Raw genomic sequence first — 24,250 nt, forward strand, 5'->3', positions numbered from 1 at the left:
CTGAATATGTCCAATCAACCCAAAATAACATTTTTTCAAATAAGCATTTTTTCAATTGAATAGAAACAAAACAAATGTGTAGAGAAAACCAAGAGAAAATAAAGTTGGGATTGTCTCCAATACTGTTAGAATAGTGGGTTACACATTCTTTTTAAGTGACCAGTAGGTGTGACTATTAGAAGACATATTTAAATGGTCAACAAACATATCTTGTGGAAAAGACATGATGTTTGAGCATGTCTTTTGAAGACAACCTTTGGTGGTGTCTCTTCTTCTCCCACCATTTGATCCGTATTGACCCTTCGATTAAATGGATATATCTGGCCTTTTCCCCATCTCAAAATCATGGATGTTTAGAGAATCCACCCAAAAATTCTCATCGATAGGTGTAGGTACAAATATAAGAGATGCACCCAACCCTAAGGGATCTCCTCTCGTGCCAGACCTAGGTTCTTTGGGAAAAGGGTCTTGGGAGAGAGAGGAAATGTGTATTGTCTGGTGTCATCACCTAGATAATGGTTTAGGACCTATAAATAGTTTCGCCTTTTGGAGGAGAGAAATGACTAATGGATAAAGCAGAAGTCCTCTTAGATTTCTTGGTGAGTTTAAGGTTATGGGCAGGGAAGGTTTTATATGTGTATCTATTCGACCCAACCAAAGGCTGGTCTTCTTCTATTTAGACCATTCCTAAGCTTACATATAACATGTATAATAGTAAATCATCATGTAGAATACAATAGTAAATCTAGTCCTAATGGTACTAGGTCGGAAAAACAGGAAAAGTACATACAATTAAAATGAACATGGTTTGAAAAGGATTATCATAGTAATGGGGGTGGGGGACTAAACTTGAATACCAGTTCGTCAAGCATGCCATATGTGTTGGGTCCTTACATGGTGAACGGATCAGGTTCACGTACGAGAATGTTCTCGTATGTTCCTGGTCCATGGATTTAGAATGTATTAAATGAAGAGAGAGAAAATTAATTCTAAATTCACGGACCAAGGTCGTTCTCGTACGTGAACTTGATCCACTCTCCCTTACATGTGGGTTTTGAGGTAACCCTAAACCTCATTGTATGTATTCAATCAAATCTGTATTACATGTTTCATGGTGCAGAGATGCAAAAGATTTGTCGGACATTTTAATTATTTCCCTTTCTCCTCATTATTTTATAAAAAAAATTAAAGTCCTTCTTGGAAGGCATAAAAGAACCCACTTGGGTCCTATATATCAAGAAGGCCATACGTATCATACCACCTAAAAGAAGTTTATTAAGTACAACACTTGGAAGACTAGTAAGTTGAAATATTTACAGCTAATTAAGACACACATGAGTTGTTCGCTAAAGTTTCTTAAATCACAACATCAATCCAAATGGATTAAAAGTGTTTTAGATCATAACATTTTGACAGTAAGGGACATAATATAAAGAGTCTTATCTTCTTAAGAGAAGTGATTTTTGGGAAGAACATAGACAGGATTCTTTATATGAACTGCAAGTCCAAATTCTTCAGTCATGTCTATATCCTTCTCACCCCCTGGAAACTCACAGTTGAGCCAATACAAAATATTAGCAAGAACCAATTCAGAAGAAGCCAATCCAAATGAAATTCCAGGGCAAACCCTTCTCCCTGCACCAAAAGGAAGGTATTTAAAATCCTGGTCTTGGAGATCTACTGGATTTTTCATAAATCTTTCTGGAATAAACTCCTCTGGATTATCCCATATTTGGGATCCCTTTGGATTGCCCATGCATTGATAAAAACTCTTGTTTTAGGAGGGGTGTAATAACCATTTATGTGGACACCAACACTTGATTCTCGTGGTAGCAACAAAGGAACAAGAGGATGTAGTCTCATAGTCTCCTTAATAATAGACTTCAAATAATCCATTTGAAGAATATCATCTTCTTCAATCTTGGATTTACTTCCCACAACACTTCTTACCTCTTCTTGGGCTTTTTTCATTAAACTAGGATTTCGGACAAGCTCTACTATCACCCACTCCACAAGATTTGTTGTTGTCTCAGTTCCAGCACCGAACATGTCCTGCATAAAAATGAAAGTTTTTTTTTTTGGTGAATAAGAAAGGGGAAAAATAAATAAATAAAACAACTAAATTTCTATGAAGGCTAACCAAGGACAAGGGCCTAACTAAAGAAACCAAAAATAGCCATCCAAAAGAGATACATCAAGAACCAAGGGGGGGACAAAACAGAAACATTGAGGGTTATACTTTGGGTTGGGGTGGGGTGGGGTGGGGTGGGGCGGGGCGGGGCGGGGATGATACTAGGGGTGAAATAGGGCCTAGTTGGGCCTGGTTTCTTAAAAGCCTACCCAACCCTAGGTCCTCCAAATTCAAGCTAGGCCCAATTTTGTTGGTTCATACCAACTCAACCCAATATGGTCCTAATTGACCCTGTCAGGGTCGGGTTTGGTCGGCTTGGGCTGGATTGGGGTAGGTTGGGTTGACTCTGGCTTCTGCAATGGTTGGATTAACTTTGATTGACCTGTTTTTGCTATTCATATCCTATACATTAAAAATTATAGAAAAATGAAATACCAATTAACCCTAAATTCTAATATAAAAATTCAGAGTTAAATTTTGGGCTGAATTGGGTCGAGTTTGGTCGGGCTGAGGCCTCAACCCGAATCCGACAGAACCTTGACCCAAGGTTGGGGGTTTTCAACCCTAACCCACCCTCATGGTAAAAAAACTTGGCCCAATCCCTGTTCAAGTTTAGGGGAAGTTTGGATTGTCATGGTCAAACGTTCATGCCTAGAAGATACAATAAAACTAGGGTGACAAATAAGGGGAAGATCCCAAAGTTAGTTGCCTATTTCTATTACATGTAATTAATTATTTATAGAGAGAGAGAGAGAGAGAGAGAGAGAGAGAGAGATTTACCAACATGATTCCTTTGATATTATCTAGAGTATGAGAAGCACCAAGAGTTGAATCTTTATGGGCTTCAAGCAAGAGATCCACAAAGTCTTTTTCCTTAGTTTGGCCATCCCTTTTTTTGGCATTCAGATGGTCTTGAATTACTTGATCGAGAACTGCATCCATCTCTTGGAAAGTTTTGTTGACCCTCTTATCTAATCCAGTGAGTGTGTCAATCCAACCCAACAAAGGGAAGTATTCTCTCACACTAAAGCTCCAATGAGCTTTGCTATCTCCCTTACCAAATGACCAGGCCTACTGTCATTGTAATTTGTACCAAAAGCAACTCGAGTGATTACACTGTTTGAGTAACTGAGTAACAAATCACTTAGATTAACTGGAATCATGCCTCTTTGAGGCAATACAGATATCTTCTCAATCATAACAGCAACCTCCTCCTCCCTAACGAACTTGAACGAGTTGACTCGCTTGGAACTGAGTAGCTTGATCGCACAGATCTTCCTCAGCTGTCTCCAATACTCACCATAAGGTGAAAAGATGATATCTGTGCAACCATACATAAGCTTTTCTATCAAAGGTGAAGTAGGCCTATTTGCAAACACAATATCATGGGTTTTTGTGATTTCTTTAGCTATTTCTGGAGAAGAAACCACCAAAGTTGGGACACTAGCAAAGTGAAAGAGTGTGAGAGGCCCACGTTTTTGAGAGAGGGCTGCAAGAGAGCGATGGGGGAGGGTTCCTAGTTGATGAAGGTTTCAAATAATAGGAAGCTTTGGGGGTGATGGTGGTAGGTGTGGCGAGTTCTTCTTATTGTGGAGCTTGAATAGAAAGAAAAGGGAAAGAATTAAGATGGAAGGCAAGAAGAACACATTTTGCTCTTCAATCCATTTTAGTGCCATTTTTTGTGATTGATTTAAGATCACAGACCAACACCTCACAATTAAGAGGTTATGAGTTGATTGATAATAACTCACAGAACATATATAAGAAAGCAGCCAATGTTTTCCCTCGTATTTCAGAGCTCTTGGGGCCAGGAGGTACAATTATTTTCATTTTTATATTTTATTTTTGTCCTTCTAGAATGGGAAAAATGTTATCAAAATCTATTGTGACAATGATTTAAATTTTAGTGGTTGCTCCATCATAGTCACCATTTCATATAGGTTTAAAAATAAAGGGAAAAAGATCTCTACAGATCATGTAACGTCTGCACCCAAACACACAAGGAGTAGGTAAAGTGATGGCCCCACCCACTATGAAATATGAAAAACCGACCCTGTTAATTTGTTCCCCTCCTATGACATCAAAAATAAATTATAGAAGTCCCCCATATTTTTCTCTATTTTTTTAGGGGCGCTTCTAATATTCTCAAGGCTCAATTATGGGGCGTTTGGTTTGAATTATCAATCGGATCAGATTCCAAGGATTCAGTTTGTCAATAAAATTAAACCTTTTGGTTTATATTTCCGAAAAGGTGATCCGGAGTTGAGGTGTCCAATTGAATCAAGCACTTGAACTAAAATCCATGACTCAACTGGTCCAACCTCAAGAGGTTAATCCAAGATCGAGTCACGGATTCTAAGGTTGATATAGAAAGGATAGGGTCACGGTGAGGGGGAAATCATCGGGTTTTTACCCTCTTACGGTGAAAGACGATCGCACTTACCTGCAACTGAAAAGAAAGACGATTGCACTTACCTGCAACTGAAAAGAAAGACGATCGCACTTAACTTCTTCTTCTTAACTGAAAAGTTCTTCTTCTTCTTCTTCTTCTTCTTCTTCTTCTTCTTCTTTCTCTTCCTCTTCTTCTTCTTCTTCTTCTTCCTCTTCTTATTCTTCTTCTTCCTCTTCTTCCTCTTCTTCCTCTTCTTCTTCTTCTTCTTCTTCTTCTTCTTCTTCCTCTTCTTCTTCTTCTTCTTCTTCTTCTTCTTCCTCTTCTTCTTCTTCTTCTTCTTCCTCTTCCTCTTCTTCTTCCTTTTTTTCTTCTTCTTCATCTGTGTTTAGGGTTTCTCACATTTACCCTCTTTCCATGATAGACGCTCGCATCCGAGAAGACAATCTGCAAAACCGAGTTGATTGGAAGTGAGATTTCCCTTCTTATGTGTTTTTTTCTTCTTCGTCTGTGTGTTATTAAGATTATGGAACTTTGGTGTCCATTTTTTTAGGTTGTTAATTTCATGTTTAGGGTTAAGGGTTTGGTTTCTTCTTCAATTGTTATATTTTGTTTTTTGTTTTTTGTTTTTGGCTTACACGATCAAATCTATTGTCGTTTGTTCCATCATATTTCCCCAAATCTCCAAGAAATCCAATTTTCCCCTCTTGTGGAGTTAGGTAGTGACTTAGCACTTCTGTAGGAAGATGTTGTACTTTGACTTGTTTTTCTCTTTTTCCATATGCACATTCATGTGAGATTTAACTGTTCAGGGATTAGGTTCATTTGACATATTAAACCCAGGTGACTCCAATCTGGATCTGATGCAGAATTCCTGCAAGAACTGCATTGGGATCATTGCTCTATAAAGTTCAAACCAAAATAATAAGACATGTATTCTTAAAGAGGGGAAAAGAAATAAAAATTTTGTTACTTTGTTAATGGGCAGGAATGAATTTCATCTATGTACTGTTAAATGGATTGGTTCTTTCTATTATTATTTTCAAAATCTCCATTTTCTATTAGTTCTCACCTTTCGTTTACTAAACTAATAATTTTGAGTGGTGTCAATAGAAAATGTTCCTTATTCTCTTGTCTTTGGCCTGGTTATCTTTGTTTTCAATTCCACATCTTAGGGGTATTAGGGTTGGTTGGTGTGAAATTATCACAATACCAACCATTACAGGTGTTAATTTGTTTATTAAAAGGACAAACCAAAATAGTTAGTAATAACACAATAGAACCACCAGAAAGCCACTTATAAGGGGCCCCACTCTACTTCAATTGCCTTAGGACCCAGGATCGAATGCTTTGATTAAAAGTAGGATGTCCAAACTTATGCTCTTTTTTTTTTTTTTGTTTGCACTATTTCTATCTAGTAAGAAAAAAGAGATTGTGAAAGTTGTGCTTTTTTGTTCTTATCCCCAAGAGGCTGACCAACCAAATTAGATCACTCCTCTTTAACCCCATGTACAGTTCTAAAAGTTGTTTTGTTGTGGACTAACTTCTGCCTGACTTAAATTAATGTTTATTGTTAATGAAGAGCAGTGGTCAATTCTGACTATTATGTTTTTCTTGAAATGGTTTTATTTCTTTGTTCTCTGTTGATATTTTGATTGAGTCTATATTAATGAAAGAATTTAGTGTGCCAATAGTACCATGTACTACACTATGTAGAATTGGTGCTTATAACTTAATTCTTGTAAAGCACCGATTTATAACTGATCCTTCTGTAGAGCACCAATTTATTATTTGTTTAATTTGAATGTAGATTTACTTTTACAATGGAGTTTGATGTGGCTACAAGAGGCGAAAGAAAATTATAATCTTTGCGGTGACTGCTGTTATTATAGCAGTAGACCAGTATATAAAAAAATATCTGAACAAAGAGCCATACCGTTGTGAACCCCTACACAATATTATTGAGATAGAGAGAATTATCAGTCACACTGATAAAACCTGTCGAGAACAAATAAGGTTAAGCAAGAGGGTTTTTTTCAGTTTAAGTCATTTGATTAGGGAGAAGGGTCTATTGAGGGATAGCAGATCTATGTAAGTGAATGAACAACTAGTTATGTTTCTACAGACAATAGGACACAATGTTAAAAACCGCGTCATTGCACACAAGTTTGAACATTCTGGTGAGATTGTAAGTTGGTACTTTAACCTTGTATTGGGTGCAATCATTGAATTGTATCTGATACTATTGAAACCTCCAAGTGTCGCAGCGCATCATCGAATAACAAGTAATGAAGGAAGATTTTACCCTTATTTCAAGGACTACATCGGAGCCATAGATGGATCCCGTATCCCTACGTGGGTGCATCTAAGTGACCATCCGAGGTTCCGTGATAGGAAGGGTGATATTTCTCAAAATATTCTTACTGCCTGTGACTTTGACATGAAATATACTAGCATTCTTTCTAGTTGGGAAGGGTCAGCATCAGATGCTCAAATCTTAGACAATGCATTGCACAGAGACGGTGACGGAAAATTGGTGGTGCCTAGACAATGCATTGCACAGAGACGGTGACGGAAAATTGGTGGTGCCACGAGGTAAATATTATCTCGTTGATGCTGGGTATGCTAACCAAGCGGGGTTCTTACGGCCATATCGAAACGTTCGATACCATCTGAAAGAGTGGAGAAATTGTGATTAGTCACCAAGTGATAAAAATGAATTGTTTAACCTGAGACATTCACAATTAAGAAACGTGATTGAACGTTCATTTGGCCTCCTGAAGTCAAGATTCAAGATCTTGAAAAACCAACTAGAATATCCGTTCAAAACACAAGCAAGAGTTGTGTTGGCATGTGTGCTGTTGTACAACCACATTCTTACACAGAATAATGTTGAAGAAGAAGAGCGATGGCTTGATGAAGAGGATGAAGAGGGTGAAGAAGATAGTACTAGTACCCAATCTACCCCTCACCAAGTAAATGATGATGTTGAAGATGATAGTTCTGATGGCGAGGATCATGTACAGGAGAATGGTGATTGGGATCTATTTCGAGAACAAATTGCTGACCAGATGTGGACTGATTGGGTGGCAGACGATTTGTCCAACTCAGATTAAGTATTTATGAACTGAAATATTTGCTATTGATTAACTTCTATTTGGAATGTATTTCTGATGTGGACAATTTTAATTTTTTTGCATGGTTTGAGGTGACTGTAAAACTTAAACATACTTGGTTTAAAATTTTGTATTGTAGGATGCATGTATGTGGACTATTAACTGAATTGCAATGCTAGGTTTATGGATTTTCCAATTGGTAGTTGTTATTATTACTTGGTTTAAAATTATGTGTTGTGGAATGCATGTATGTGGACTATTAACTAAATTGCAATGCTAGGTTTATGGATTTTCCAATTAGTAATTGTTATTATTACTTGGTATTTATGAAATATACTCACATTGTATTGTATTATGGTGTATTTTGTTAGTTTTGATGTGATGAAACCAACAGGAGATTCTAATAGTAGGCCATGGGACATTGCTTCATGGCCTACTACCGTTTCTCATTACATGTTGGAGTGTATATTGAAGCAGTACAAGAGTGGTAAAAGTGGAGATAATGGACTGAAAAAAGAGCAGTTCATTGAAATTGCCAACCAACTGAAAGAGAAATTATTCACTAGTTATGACTGTGAACAAGTGAGAAACCACTTCCGGATTTTGAAGCAAAGGCTTAGAGCATTGAGTGACCTACAAAAACAAAGTGGATTGGGTTGGAATGCATCTGATATGAGATTTGATGATCCTCAACACTTCTGGAATGACTATAGGGTATAATGGAATTTTTTAAATTATAATTTTTATATAATTGTATTTTTTTTTTCTTACTTAAAACATAAGCACATTGACATTGTCTTTTATATTGCTAAAAAAAAGAACAAAAGTATTGGAAGGAACATAGTGTGCTCCCAATTCACCTTGAAATTGAAGCTTTGCTAAGGAAAGAGATGGCAACTGGGAATGATTCAACAATCCCCTCTGAAGCTGCCACTGAAGTTATGATGGACGTGACTGGTACTCAGGTTGAGGGAATAGGGAACAATGATGGTGTTGACTATGAACCTATTGAACCTAAAGAAAGTGTTCCTTCTACTCCCATTGGTAGTACCAGTCGTTCTCGAGGAAGATCTCGTGGGTCCATCAACAATGGTAGAGAAAAGAGGAAGAAAGGTGCAACTGAAAAGGTGGCAAGTCCATTGAAATCGATTGCTAACTCAATCGAAAAGATGGTAATGAGTGATTCTCAGTCTGAATTTGGGAGAGCAATTATAGATGCGTTGATGCCATTCCAGATCTCAATTTCCAAAAAAAAGTTTAAGGCCAAGGAATATTTCATGGCCAAGAAGAATTCTACCATTATCTTCTTGGAAACAAGAGTAGAAGATAGGCGAAATCTGCTTGAGATGTACTTGCCAGAGATTTTGGAAGAATTGAAGTGACAATAGGAAGTGTGAAGAATTCTAAAACAATGATTTTTTGAATAGAAATTTGATGGTTTGGTTGATGTAACTTGATATTATGTTAAGTCTGTGACAATGGCGGCATATAGTCTTAAGAAATATTAAGACAATGGTTCTTTGTATGTTCCTCTCTGAATGATTTCAAGGTTTAAGTATGGACAACCTCATTCTTATTTGTCATAATATTTTGGGTTCTTTGGTATGGTATAAATAGGGAATTAGTTGTACTATATTGGTATCTATTCTTGTGGATGTCCATTGACAAGTATTCATCTTGTTGTAGTCATGCCCCATAAAAATGTCTTTAATTTATGGAATTCCATTGCATATGTTAGACTGACCAATTGGAAAAGTGATTAAACCTTTATTGGGAAGATCAATGACGCTGATGCCCAGTGCATTTATAAATAATATTTATTAGGATCCTTAGAGGTGAATCTTGATCACACTATTTTTTTTTTTTAATTTCTTTCCTTTCCCACCACTGTATATCAGTTTCAGTTCCTGTTTAGGAGGCATAAAATTTGTGCCATTGAAGTCTCCTATTTTTTGGTTTTAAGCATCATCCTCTCAGAATTATTCTCTTATTACCTCATATTTGTCCATCACACTCAGATGAGGGGCGTACTTAACAGTATTTTCTATGCATATTTCCTCTTTTGAAAATGTTTGTGTTAACTTACAGATGACATCGAATGTGTCCGCTTGTGCTATTGCGAAGTGTGATTACTGTGGGAAAGATTGCTCAATTTTCACTTCTAAGTCAGGGTCACATGTTGGAAGGAAATTTTTTAAATGTTCATTGAATTGCCTCTTCTTCATGTGGGTTGACCATCTTAAGATGTGTGAGTGTGGGAACGGTCAGTGTAAGGTCAGAACTGCGAAGACAAGTGCAAATTATGGTCGATATTTTTGGTGTTGTCCACAATCAACTGGGGTATGAATTTCTTAAATTTTTTATTTTTATTTTTTTCAGATGTTTAAGATTTGAATGTCTATTTCCTTGTATTCTTATAAGATTATTATATTTGCTACATAGGTTGGAAACAAAGGTTGTGGAATGTTTGAATGGATATTAGATTCAAGCCTAAGTTGTCATACTTACCAGACTCCACCTAGGTCACTATGTTCGGAAACCTCAAGTTCATCATCTCCTTCCCCTTCATCAGACTATATCAAAGGATACTTGAATGGTGCAATAAAAGAATCGGAGGGTCATACGAGGATGCTGAGAGATGTTCTTGACACAGTCAAGAAGCTTGATTTAAACAAAAATGTAGGATGAACTTTTTTGGAGTTTTTTGGAAAACAAAAGGCCGAAGCCATTGTAATAATATTGAGTTCATTATCCTTTTTTTTTTTTTATATATAGAAAGACTTAATTATCATTTACTAGTACCTGGATGAACTCAATACTGTATTATACCTTTATATGCTTCTTCTCTCATTTGGTCATAAGGACCTATATTACTTGTATAAGTCATTGGAGACTATTGTTTCTACCCACTTTGAAGAAGATCTATCTCTATAATCCAAATCATGCTCTGGTTTGGGCAATTTTCAGATCTAAAGCATATGAAATTACTGTTGATCTGACCAACAGATCATGATTCTGTTTAGTTATGACTTAATTTCTCATATATAGAGGACTGCTCTACCGAGGTTTGAAGGCCATCAATAATAGAGATGTTATCAGTTAAAATTTTCACATATTACCATAAAAAAGAAAAAGAAAAAAATAAAAAATAAAGTACATGTGTGGAACAAATTTTAGTTTTTGGTTTTATTTTTTGGATTTTTTTTTTTTTTTTTTGCCAACAGAACATGGGTTCAAAGCCTCAAAGGTAACCAAACAGTTTTACACTCTGAATCAATGGTCAGAATCAGGGTAACCAAACAGTTTTTCACTCAGAATCAAGTGACAAAATCAGGGTAACCAAACAGTTTTCCACTGAGACTCAAGTGATAGAATCAGGGGAACCAAACAGTTTTTTTACCAAAAGGAAATTATTCCAAAGAAACTCATTCGTATGAGTTAGATCCAGAATTCTGAATCCCTAGAATCTGATCCAACGGATAATTCGAACCAAACGCCCCCTTAATCTTGGGTTGCCTGGGGGCCATTTTCCTGTTACTTATTTAGACTTGCCATTGATTTCTTTTACTTCCCATCACTGCTCTTATATCCTTGATAGGCTTCGTAAGAGACTTCAATTGTGGAAGAAAGGCTTCGTAAGAGACTTCAATTATGGGAGAATAAATTGCTCTCTTTTGTGGGTCACCTTTGTTGAAGTGAATTGGAAAGAGATCAACACTTTTATTGAAGAATGAAACTAACAATACACAAGTTGTGTGTCTCACACACACTATATAATCACTTACACCCTAGCACTTCCCACTTTTATATTATAATATATCAACCTTATGCTTACATCACATTTACACTTGATACCGAGAAATAAATTCTATAGTGGACAAGTTGGCTAAGCACACAACGTCCACTAGAGTTTCTTCTGTTTGGGATATCACTCCTCAGTTTATCAACATTGAGCTTGATTGCGACTCTCACCACAGGCCTCGTTATCGTTTTATGTATTTATTTTTCCCTTGAGCTTTGGGTCTCTCTTCTACTGAATCAGATCTAAAGGATGTTTTTATGCCTTCTCTCATTCTTTATAGTTAATATATTCATTTTTTGACCTTTAGAAAAAAAAAAAAAAAAAGCCCCTATATATAGGGATTGTAAGTTGGCTGGACTTGCTGCCTTCGAGGTTTTAGATTGGCGGTGTTAGGATGGGATAATCTAGAGAGAGAGAGAGAGAGAGAGAGAGTGAGAGAGAGAGAGAGAAGAGTTGATTATTTAACAACCTTGAGTTCATTAGATTAGTCATGCAAAACTCATATATTTACTGGTATGAGGTTTTTGGTTTGTCAGCCTCCATCTGTTCGAGATTGAATCTCTCACATCTTCTTATCTTTTGAAGGATAGTGATAATCCCAAATTTCTTCGCCCTTCCTTTGTATCATATCATAAATTTTATTTTCTTGCCATTCGTTTCTTTTCTAGCCAATCCTAAAAGAAAAACCATTTTCTTGTCAATTTTCAGTCAAGACTCAAATTTCTGAGAGGATAGAGTTTAGCTAACTAAAAGGGGTATTTTCATCAATCTTTCAGACAATGATATGGTAGATTATGATATTCACAAGGAACAGAATATAACAGGAAAACCCAATTTTCCAATTCCTATTTAAACACTAAGATGACAAAGATATAATTAGAAATAACATTAGGAGTCCAATCATAGTAGCTATTCTTAATTTTTTATATCGCCATTACTCCTCTTCATGGAGGTAACTTCTTGGATTTCAAGATTTTATTCCATGGAATAATCAAATTTCATCCATGAAAATATTTTTGCCTAGAATTGGTTATTGCCATTGTTGAATCATAGAAAGGAATCAACTTCTTTGTTTGTTCATTCAACCCCAGTATGACCCGGTTCATGTGATTGTGAGGTCAGTACTGGCCCGCGGGACTAGTCAGGCCGAAGGCCTGGATATCCGCCGTTAGCAAAAAAAAAAAAACTTCTTGGTACGTTTACTTGTCAGAATTATTCAAATTACTCAGTATTGCTTATGGATTCTAAAATAAAATTTCTTGGAAAGAAAAGAAGCTGCCTTGCATTTTTAATGAATTATATTAATTTCTGCAATAAGGAATTTCTTTGTTGATCGATCAAAATTTTCTTTTACATTTATTATACATGGGCTCTTCTCTTCCTTTCTGTTATGTTAGAAATTAGATTCTTAAAACTGTGGTTGTGTTCTTATGGAGATGAATGGTCGAGGTAGGAAGAGGATAAATTTCATTTTATAAATGAGTTTAATATTAAGAAAGAAAAAACATTTAGTGACATTATTTATTTATTTTTCTAGGGTGAATAACGGAAGCAGTTTACCACCGCTAAAGATTTTCTTTTAGTGGTGGTACCAATTACAGCCATATAGGGTACATGTATAAGTGCCAATAAAAAACTGTCACATAGTAATTGTAATACCCCGTCCTAGGACTTAGTAATAAAATATATCTTCTGATGGACCTTGTAGGAATGATACCAAAACTTTTTGCTCTCGGTAGTGTTGCGGGATTTAAAAGGAGTTGATACAAAGATAATAGGAAATTAGCCTGGTGTATTTAAGTTAAGTTATAAATAATATGATGGTTCTTTACATATATCTAATGTGGGCTTATGTTTCATTGGTTATGTGGCTGCGTGGATTTGGGGTGATCTTGAGTTCAAGCACTGTTTAGGGTACCTTAAATAGTGATTTTACTGTAGCATCTATGAAATCCTATTGGCTATCAAAGAGGTGGATATGTGTATTATGGTCATTTCACCCCAATGGGGTGATTGGGGTGAGTTGCAATTACATAAAATTGGAGGGGGTCGAGGGTAAATTAGAATAATCATAAGGATTCCCAAGGCCCAAGCCCAAGTGTGGTTTCATCACGATCCTTTCGCCCTTGTATGAGAACTTACAATTTCCCTAGTGGGTGGCCATTGGGAGCAAAATAGACATTCCACAACACAAGTTTTAAATAAAAGAAAGAAAAACCTAGATTTTGTTGCTTTTCACCAAATTCTGTTTTGTCGTGGAGAGAGAGAGAGGGAGAAGAGTCAAAAGGACGAAAGAGTTAGAAGTGTAAGAGCTTTCCTGTACCTTGTTTTGAGGCTTGAAGTTCTACCAAAGTGAGAGTTTCTATTTGCTTTGCGTGTTAGAGATTTTGAAAAAAAAAGAGAGAAGAAGATAAAAAAGAAAGAGAATATAAAAGGTGCATGCATTGAGCACTTTAGGGATTTGTGTTTCCTTTGCATGCAAGAGCAGTGAAAAAGGTAGATTGAAGCCTCAATTTTAGGTCAGTATTCTTGACTGAAAGTGAATGCATGTAGATTTTGAGTTGATTTGAATGCATAATCTGAGTAATAGATGGACCGAACTGGATGAAATTAGGCTTTGCGGTGTGGGTACTAAAGGGGCTGTTAGGACCATTGGAGATGTTTGCTGCAGAAAGCTGGGTTTGGTTATTGAGAATAAGGTCTGCAATCGGCCTATTGAGGTGCATTGATGTAAGCCGATTACCAATTGGATGAAACTCAATGTTGACGGTAGTCCTCTGGGTAACCTAGGCAGAGCAGGGGCAGGGGCTCTCCTTCGTAACTGTGCGGGTCAGGTGATTTTCTCCTTCAGTATCTTCATGGGTGTCAAGCCAATTTTTAAGATAGAGTTTGAGGCAATCATGGAATGTATTATGTGCGCAAAAAACCACAATGCAAGGGGGCTATGGATTGAATAGGATTCTGCTGCAGTGGTGACTTCCATTCAGCTCAACCATAGTCCTTAGTTTGTTCTCCAAAAATGGGTGTTTGTTCTCACATTTTTAAAGTCAATACTATGAAAAATCACCCATTATTTTAGGGGAAACAAATCCAATGGCGGATTAACTTGCAAAGAAGGCAGTGAAGAATGGCGAATCAGAGTTGATGGTTAACTTTCTGAACCATATTTTTGAAAAATTAGCGAATGATGCTTGGGACAAGCCAAGATTTAGGTTCCGATAGCATGTGGCTTGCTCTCTCTACTGATAGCCATGCCGAAGGTGTAATTAGTAAATTGTCCTAGTGGTTTCGGGCTTTGTCTTATTAGTGTTTCTGTATTTATTTTTTGCTTTTATTATAATTAATCTTCTAGGAAAAAAAAGAAGCAGATGGGGCTTGAAATAGGGTATTTAAGTGTATGTAGGGACTTCTGTGGGGAAATCTAAGTTTGGACCCCAAAAACCCTAAAATTTTGAAGATAGAGACATTTAAATTCTGAGTGGAACCGGCGATCCGGATGTGAATCCAGATGCCCCTGTGTTCAACCGAAGATCCGGCTACGGATGGGATCTGATATCATCTGAATCCGGATGACCCTGTTTTTATCCGATAAGTTCAGATCTGTATGAATAATTTTGGTCCTGAGATCCGGATAAGCAACTAGCGATCCGGATGGGCAATTTTGAAATCCGACTAGGGATTTCTTGCAATCTGTGTGGGAGTTTGCCTTGGGTTTTGGATCATTATCTTATGATACCTTTCGGACCGTTATTGATGGTCATTTGTGCTTGAATGCTAGGGGATACATGGTTTGTATCAAGTGATCGTTTGAGGTGATTTGTCAAGTGAGAGAATCAAGGTGAGTGGGACTGACCTAGTTGTCTTCTTCAGTTGTCTGATAAATGTTTACATGTATTGCTAGCTATATTTAACTAATTGTTAAAATTTTTATAAGTTCCATGATGATAGCTTTTAAGACTATTTATCCATGTATTGTGAAATGTTTGCATTTGAATTGTGAAATAGTTATTACGAAATGGGATGTTGTGAATGATATTATCACTAAGAGATGAATAAATGTGCGTGGTGATATATAAGGTATATGAAACAAAAAATGAAACTGCAGTTATATTGTGAAATGTTGTACAACTATTGAGTTAGGGTTGTTTGTGTATTAGGAATGTGGTCAAGTTGTGTAACTCATCTAGTGGTGGTTGAAAGAGTGAGTGTACGATGTAATGTGATGTAGTGTGTTTTACCTAGCGGAGGGAATGAAGGGGTGAGTGCACAATGTGATGTGACTCATTAGCAGGGGAAAAGTGGTGACTGTATGGTGCTGAGATAATTGTTGGTAACATAAGATTGGTCATTGTAGAATCACTATTTCATGAAAATGGATACGCATTGCTTGAAATACACATGTAAATTAGAATATTTATATATACATGTATTATTATATTATTGTTGTGTGCCGATATGAGTACACCTAGGGAGTTTTCTTTCACTGAGTTGTCGAGCTTACCCCATTATTATATTTTCCACAGATAAAGATCAAGGCCATAGGACCAAGAACGAACTAGCCATGTGGATGAATATTTCATGTGTCAAATGAGAATTGTTGATTTTCTTGTAATTAATAGACATTACGTATTGCTCAATGAAAATGTACAAAAATTTATAAGGAGGGTTGGGTTATAAGTTTTGCCACCAGGGGGAGATTCTGATGTAATGAAAATCTATGTATTACTTTAGATAATTTTTAACTATATGGAGGACCTTATGGTTTTTATCGTTGATGGGTTGTTCTTTTTCTTGATTGTCACTCGTGAGGGTGGGACCATAGCCTTATCCCGGGTTTAGCGACATATTTCCAATAATGAAAAAATTCACCGGTAAAGCCTTTAATGACAATCTTTTGGATTTTAGTGGCTGAAAATGTATCTGCTAAAGCTCTTCTTTCTTGTAGTGTTACTTCAATTTGATGTTTTTCTACATTTTTCTTTCATTTGATATCAACATGATTATAGTATGTTTCAAGTTTTGGCCTTGGCAGCAAAGTATATTGCCACGTGCGGCATGCCTTTTTTTTTTTAGAGAAAATTGCATTGCCACCCCCTGAACTTCGGTCCTTATTCAACGCCACCCCCTGGACTTTTCGGAACGTCAAAACCACCCCTTAAAAATTCAAAAAATTTCAAATCGGTCCCTGCCGTTAGCCGACCGTGATAAATGAATGAAAACCGGTTAGTTTTTTTATAATATACCCAAAATACCCCCACCTATTGTGAGAGGACAATATTTCCCTCTTTTTTATTTCCATCTTCTAAACCCATCTCCCATCTCTCATCTCTCATTTCACTCCTCTCACTCACTCGGTCGGACAAGAAGAAGAAGAAGACAACGACACCCCCTGCAACTCGATTCTCTTCCCTCCGGCGTCCGATTCTATTCCCTCCGGCGTGCGATTCTCCCCCTCCGGCGTCCGAACCTCTCTCCCAAACTCAACACACAATGACTGTTGAGTCATGGAACGCCGATGACCTTCATCACGACAACCTGCACTTTAGGCTTGGGACCAGGACCACGGCTTTTTTAAGCTTTTTAGTGGTCATTGAGGTGGACGATTACAGTGGCCATCTATAAACAAATAAATAAATGCCCACAAGATTTGTTGGCCTGTGTCATTGTGTGGGTCTGTGGGGTAGGAAAAAGTAGCTTTCAACTGATAGTCCATGGTTGCCCCGAAGGTCTGTTCTAGCAAATCTTTGCCCAAGACCTGAAGCTGAGGTGATGCAAAGCCTCTGGATGTATTACGTCCTCATCAACCATCACCTCAACCAATCCTGCTTTCTTCATGAGTTTGAGATGGAAGGAAGGAAGGAAGGACTGGTTATTGAATGGAAAAGAATTCATTTGAATAGAATTGATTTTATAGAATTTCTAAATACAATAACGATTAGTTTATCTCAATAAGTATAACCCACAAAATAATTAAGAATTTTCTATTTAACTGTTTGTAATCATCATCTCTAGAACTGCTTCTCTGCATCTTCCAAAGTCTCTATTAATGTTTCGTCCGAACTCTCCGATTCGATCCATTCGAACTCGTCATTCCAGTCTTGTAATGCCAAAAATCCCCTAGAAAAGTCTTTGCCGCATCCAAACTCGGGAAGTATGTTGGTTCTAAGAAGATCTGCATCAACACATCGCTAGATTCCGCAGAGACCACTCCTCTGTTCGCCTTCACTTCCAAGCTTCCCATCACTATCATGATAAGTTGTCGATAAGAGAAGAAGAACAAGAACCCTACATACCTTGGGAGAGAGGTTTGGACGCCGGAGGGGGGAGAATCGCACGCCGGAGGGAATAGAGTCGGACGTCAAAGGGAAGAGAATCGAGTTGCAGGGGGTGTCGTCATCTTCTTCTTCTTGTCCGGCCGAGTGAGTGAGAGGAGTGAGATGAGAGATGAGAGATAAGAGATGAGAGATGAGAGATGGGAGATGGGTTTAGAAGATGGAAATAAAAGAAAGGGCAATATTGTCCTCTCACAATGGTGGGGGTATTTTGGGTATATTATAAAAAAACTAACCGGTTTTCATTCATTTATCACGGTCGGCTAACGGCAGGGACCGATTTGAAATTTTAAAATTTTTAGGGGGTGGCTTTGACGTTTCGAAAAGTCCAGGGGGTGGCATTGAATAAGGACCGAAGTTCAGGGGGTGGCAATGCAATTTTCTCTTTTTTTTATTATATTGATTTTACGTAGGTTTATTCATGAATCTTACTGTTTAATTTTTTTTTTTTTTCTCTAAGAAATCCTCTTCCTTTCATGCTTCTATGTTTTTCTCTTAGAAAACGTCCATGGTAGGGTTCAATATTCTTACATTTATCATGTTTATATTTTGTTTATTCCAATCTATGTTTCTTATTCATTATTTCAATCTCTTCATGTGTGTATGATTCTCTATTATTCACAATAGTCTAAGGTCCATTTTGGTTGAAACTTGATATGTGAACACAAAATTTTTGGTCTGTCCATCTAAAAATTCAACTTTATGTAACGTGCCACATGATAGAACTTGAGATGCTTGTGTAGAACTTTGTTGATTCTACCTTGTGATTACTTGCATCACTTTCAACCTGTAGGCCAAAATGGTAATGAGAGCAGTCTCTGTCAATTCTAATTCTGATTCAACCTAAATCGATAAGGAATAGATTGAAATCAGAATCAGATTTAGTCGATTCTAATCTAATTATTTTAAAATTGACAATTCTGATTCCTTGAACAATACCTCCAACCAAGTGAGAAAGGAGAGGTCTTGTACACATGGTTTTGGATGTGCACTGTTAGAGCATGAAACTTGAATGAATTTTATTGATGATATAAAGGGGTATTTATACAATGATACTAGTTGAACTTCCTATACATGGATACTCAATACAAGGTAAAATACCCTAAATACAAGATTGTATTCTCACAATATGAGTAGGGGAATATTTGATATTATCTATAACTGGAAGGTATGACTCATGCAATCCAACCCATGTTGAACATGTGCAAAATATGATTCACATAATTTTTATGCTCAATATGTACTAACATAATCCTTGGAATATGTATTTGTAAGGATATTATTTCATACCGAATTCAAAACAAGGTTTAAAAAACTTACTTTGATAGGTATTGGATTTATATAGTCGACCCCATTAAGTTGGGATAAGGTTATGATTGTTGTTGTTGTTGATATACACCCATGAATGGCACGTACACTCAAATTAATTTATTAAATCACAACATCAATCCAGATGGATTAAAAAGGAAGAACAACTAAAGTTATGTTTTACATCATAACATTTTGGCAAGGACATAATTAATATTCTTCACACTGCAACAAGAACACTAAAAATAGTCTTATCTTCTTAAGAGAAGTGATTTTTGGGAAGAAGATAGACATGATTCTTTATATGAACTGTAAGTCCAAATTCTTCGGTCATGTCTATATCCTTCTCACCCCCTGGAAACTCACAGTTGTTCCAATACAAAAGATTAGCAAGAACCAATTCAGAAGAAGCTAAATCAAATGGCATTGCAGGGCAAACCCTTCTCCCAGCACCAAAAGGAAGGTATTTAAAATCCTGGCCTTGGAAATCTATTGGATTGTTTATAAATCTTTCTGGAATAAACTCCTCTGGATTATCCCATATTTTGGGATCCCTTTGGACTGCCCATGCATTGATAAAAACTCTTGTTTTAGGAGGGATGTAATAATCATTTATATGGACACCTACACTTGATTCTCGTGGTAGCAGCAAAGTAACAGGAGGATGTAGTCTCAGAGTCTCCTTAATAATAGACTTCAAATAATCCATTTTAAGAATATCATCTTCTTCAATCTTGGATTTACTTCCCACTACACTTCTTATCTCTTCTTGGGCTTTTTTCATTACATTAGGATTTCGAACAAGCTCCACCATCCCCCACTCCACAAGATTTGCTGTTGTCTCAGTTCCAGCACCGAACGTATCCTGCATAAAAATGAAAAGAAAACTAATTTTTTGTTTAGTGACTTGATAATATATTAAGAAAAAAAAAAACAAAAGTCAAAAAACAAGAAAACAAGAGAACAAAAACAAAAACAAAAACAAAAACAAAAACAACTAAATTTCCATGAAGGCTAGCCAAGGGACAAGGCCCCAACTAGAGAAACCAAAAATAACCATCCAAAAGGAGTTATATACATCAAGAACCAAGATGTTTTGGGGGTGGTGGGGGGGGGGGGGGGGGGGGGGGACGCTAAACAGATAAACATAGAGGAGGATACAAAGGGAGGAGAAACAAAGAAGAAGGATGATACAATAAAACAAAAGGGGCAAATAAAGGGAAGATCCCAAGAATACCCTAGGTGCCTATTTCTGGTACATATAAGTAATTATTTATAATGGCATATATATATGAGAGAGAGAGAGAGAGAGATTTACCAAGATGATTCCTTTGATATTGTCTAGAGTAATAGAAACACCAAGTGTTGAATCTTTTTGAGCTTCAAGCAAGAGATCCAAAAGGTCTTCTTCATTTGCTTGGCCATTCATTTTTTTGGCATTCAGATGGTCATGAATTACTTGATCTAAAACTGCATCAATCTCTTGGAAACTTTTGTTGACCCTCTTATCTATTCCAGTGAGTGTGTCAATCCATCCCAACAAAGGGAAGTATTCTCTCACACTAAAAGCTCCAATGAGGTCCCCTATCTGCCTTACCAAATGACCAATCCTAGTGTCATTGTACTTTGTACCAAATGCAGCTCTAGTGATTACACTGTTTGAGAAAGTGAGTAGCAAATCACTTAGATTAACTGGAATCTTACCTCCTTGAGACAATACAGATATCTTCTCAATCATAATAGCTGCCTCCTCCTCCCTAACAAACTTGAATGATCTGATTCTCTAGGAACTGAATAGCTTGATTGCGCAGATCTTCCTCAACTGCCTCCAATACTCCCCATAGGGTGAAAGGCTCATAGTAGTGCAACCATACATAAGCTTTTCTGTCACAAGCATGGTTTTAAGTATCTCCGATACCGATACGATACCCTTCGATACGTATCTTAAATTTAGCCGGTCGATACGATACACACCGATACGATACATGAAATTTTTAAAATCCTTTCGTATCGATATATACCCTACAATACATACCGATATGCATCAATATACCACCAATACACATCGATACGATACGATATGCCTCGATACGACTTTATGAAAAATATAAAATTGAGGTAAAATGTACATTTCGGTATGTAATGGTACGTATCGGTATGTATATATCGGCACGTATCAGTGAGTATCGATATATATCGGTACGTATCGGTGAGTATCGATACGTATCGGTGAGTGTCGGTACATATCGGTGAGTATCGGTATGTACCGATACAGTGCGCTACGGTCATATAATGGCCAAGATGGCTAATTTTTCAGAAACACGATTTTTTGAAGGGTTTTTGTTCAAAAGTTGCTGTCAACCATATTTCTCTTTAACTAAAGTGGAAATCAAGGTTGAGAACAAGGATTTTACATTTATGGGACAATTACAAACCTTGAATTCTTAGTACGATACCCTCAATTTAGTGTTTATGCATAATACATGTTATCAATAGCTTTTTGTAACAAATTCTTTATGCAAAAATGTTTAAAAAAATGTTTCCTATCCATTTATGTGTGTATCTTTAGCGTATCTTAGTGTATCTCCGATACGATACGATACCCTCCGATATATATCTTAATTTTGGCAGACCGATACGGCGACCGATACCGATACTTTAATCCTTGGTCATAGGTAAAGAAGGCCTATTTGCAAACACTATATCATGGGTTTTTGTGATCTCTTTAGCCATGCCTGGAGAAGAAACCACCAAAGTTGGGGCACTACCAAAGTGAAAAGAGCACGAGAGGCCCATATTTTTGAGAGAGGGCTGCAAGAGACCGATGGGAGAGGGATCCTAGTTGATGAAGGTTTCCAATAATAGGAAGCTTTGGGGGTGATGGTGGTAGATTGGGTTCTTCTCCTAAGCTCTTCTTCTTATTGTTGAGCTTGAAAAGAAAGAAGAAGGAAAGAATAAAAAGGGAAGGCAAGATGAACTCTTTTTGCTCTTCAATCCATTTTAGAGCCATTGTTTGTGACCAATTGAAGATCATGGATCAACACCACAGTTATTAATAAAAGGTTATGAGTTCAACTCTGCCCGTATTCTCATTGGCCCTCACATTGGTGGAGGCGACAGGACCTTGCAGTGATATCCAACCTAAAATAAAATATAGAAGTCAAGGTTCATGTTCTCACGTGGCTCTCTTGGCTGCTTGCACGTCTCCTATAGTAGTCATGTAATTCTATTGTTACAAGTCAATAGTTATCTGATTGGTCCTTAGTCCTTATATGTTAATGACTTTGTCTTGGTAAGAGTTAGTGGTTATGTCATTACAGGTTAAAAGTCAGTGCACGTAAGAGATGCAGTGGTAAAGTTGTAGAAGTTTTAACTACAAAAATAGGTGATGATGTGTAATTGTGTGACTGCTCTCTTATGTAGTTCTATTAATTAGCAAATAATAGAATATCTAAAATTACCAACAATTTCTCTCTTGGAGAAGGGGGGTGGGGCTTCTTCTTTTTAAAGCCCGAGGTGGTTCCCTATTGAACCAAACTCTTTTCTCTATCTTCTTATCTACTTTCTCTCTTTTCTCATATCCCACGACAAACACTGAGATATGAAAAGATACATGGCCAATTACGCAACCACAACTTTTATTTACACAAGTTGACCGGCAGTTGAACTGACCACTGTTTGGCCTGGGGTAGTTTTACCTTTAAAAAAAGACAACTGATAAATATTCTACAAATGAATTCAAATTAAGCTTGAGAAAATTATTCAAATTTCAAACGTGTGGGAAGGAGAGATAGGTTGAATGAGTTTGGTGAAGGGAATAGAGAACTTCTAAGATATCAAGCGACTAAAGGTTAATTACTGTTTACCATTGAGGGAAAAATACTGTTGAGGGTACAATGTCTTGAATTTCAATTAAGGCAAATGTGTGTTGATTCAGAAGGTCCATTAAGGGTATTTTTGCTATATGGGTATTTGTTAAGTTTGTCTTGAATTCTAGACTTGTTTTGAAGATTAATCCGCTCCGACATATTTTAGTGGTGATCTGAATAGAAAGTTTTAATGGAAGCAGAGGGGTTAGGCAATGTCATTGTAATTTGGGGGGTTTTCGAGCTAAGGTTTTAGGGTGAGCTTTCTCACCGCTGTTTAGGTGTAATCTCTCTTCTGCATAGTGAAACATCTTCTTCTTCGCCCGAGGACGTAACACACCACATCGGTATGTGAATCTCGTTAAATCTCTGTGTATTGTGCAGAACTCTCTTGTTTATTGTCGTATTTCTTTATGTTTGCTCTAACAATATTTCAGTAAATTTCTTATATAAGGTTTTGCTATATATTTGTACCAAGGCTTATTTCTCTGTAAGCAATATATGAGAGGTGCAAAAAAGAAAGTTGATAAATCCTACCCTCCATTGATAATGAAACAGATTCTCATGTCACCGTAGATGTAAACAATCTTAACAAACTACGTGTTCATTGTGTGATTATTGTTTGCAATTTTTATTCTTTTCTACATCTTTTTAGGATTCTACTTCTATAAATACAAGATCTTAAATTGACAAGTCAAAAAGAAAATGTAGTGAAGAGAAAATAGTCCAACAATAAATTTAAATAAAGCTTAAGGAGATAATCCAGAATTATGGGAGAGTCCTCTCTAGAAACTGAATACTGCTTGGACAGAGGGCAAAAAGTTTCTCAAAGGTTAAATGCCCAAAAATAAATTATTATTTTCTTTCTGAAGGGTGAAATTCAATATGCAAACCGAAATTATAAGGTAGATAAGAAATAAAGAGAAATAATCCAACAATGAATTCCATTTAAGCTTAACAAAATAGTACAAACTTGCGAGGAATTCCAGCGGAGAGACTGAATATGAGTTTGGTGAATTTTGTAGTTGTCTATGAAAATGTTATACATATAGGGGACCTTGACAATAATTTTGATACTTCAAAATGAATATGTTGAACTTTACTTGTAGAGTAATTAAAATGATCTAAAAGGGTAAGTAAATAATGAAATATTTTCTTTATATAATTATACTTAGATTATAAGTTTAGTGGTAATCTAAGGCATTTCTTAGGCTGCGTTTGATAATGTTTCTATTCTAGAAATGATGTTTCGTGTAAAAAACGAAAATTTCAGTTTCTATGTCACAATGTCTTTTTTTTTTTTTTT

At 36.6% G+C, this 24,250-nt stretch overlaps 1 protein-coding gene and 2 pseudogenes across 1 annotated transcript; 1 reads left to right on the plus strand and 2 right to left on the minus strand.

The window, feature by feature from the left end:
- Window positions 1–1,256: 1,256 nt before the first annotated feature.
- On the minus strand, window positions 1,257–3,827 carry LOC122087699 (annotated as a pseudogene).
- A 1,053-nt stretch (window positions 3,828–4,880) lies between these two features.
- On the plus strand, window positions 4,881–10,335 carry LOC122087700. The gene is made up of 3 exons (XM_042656900.1): window positions 4,881–4,990; window positions 9,725–9,976; window positions 10,079–10,335. The coding sequence occupies exons 2-3, from the start codon at window positions 9,725–9,727 to the stop codon at window positions 10,322–10,324; spliced, it is 498 nt and encodes a 165-aa protein (XP_042512834.1). The 5' UTR covers window positions 4,881–4,990; the 3' UTR covers window positions 10,325–10,335.
- A 9,002-nt stretch (window positions 10,336–19,337) lies between these two features.
- On the minus strand, window positions 19,338–22,088 carry LOC122086785 (annotated as a pseudogene).
- Between the last annotated feature and the right edge of the window lie 2,162 nt (window positions 22,089–24,250).

Source organism: Macadamia integrifolia, chromosome 8 (genome assembly GCF_013358625.1).
Source record: "Macadamia integrifolia cultivar HAES 741 chromosome 8, SCU_Mint_v3, whole genome shotgun sequence".
NCBI lineage: Eukaryota > Viridiplantae > Streptophyta > Magnoliopsida > Proteales > Proteaceae > Macadamia > Macadamia integrifolia.

Bases quoted from the DNA above. Each gene is read 5' to 3' on its own strand.
- LOC122087700 (XM_042656900.1), top strand. From the start codon at position 9,725: ATGACATCGAATGTGTCCGCTTGTGCTATTGCGAAGTGTGATTACTGT. The intron at 9,977-10,078 runs GTATGAATTTCT...TTTGCTACATAG, and splicing joins GTTGTCCACAATCAACTGGG to GTTGGAAACAAAGGTTGTGG.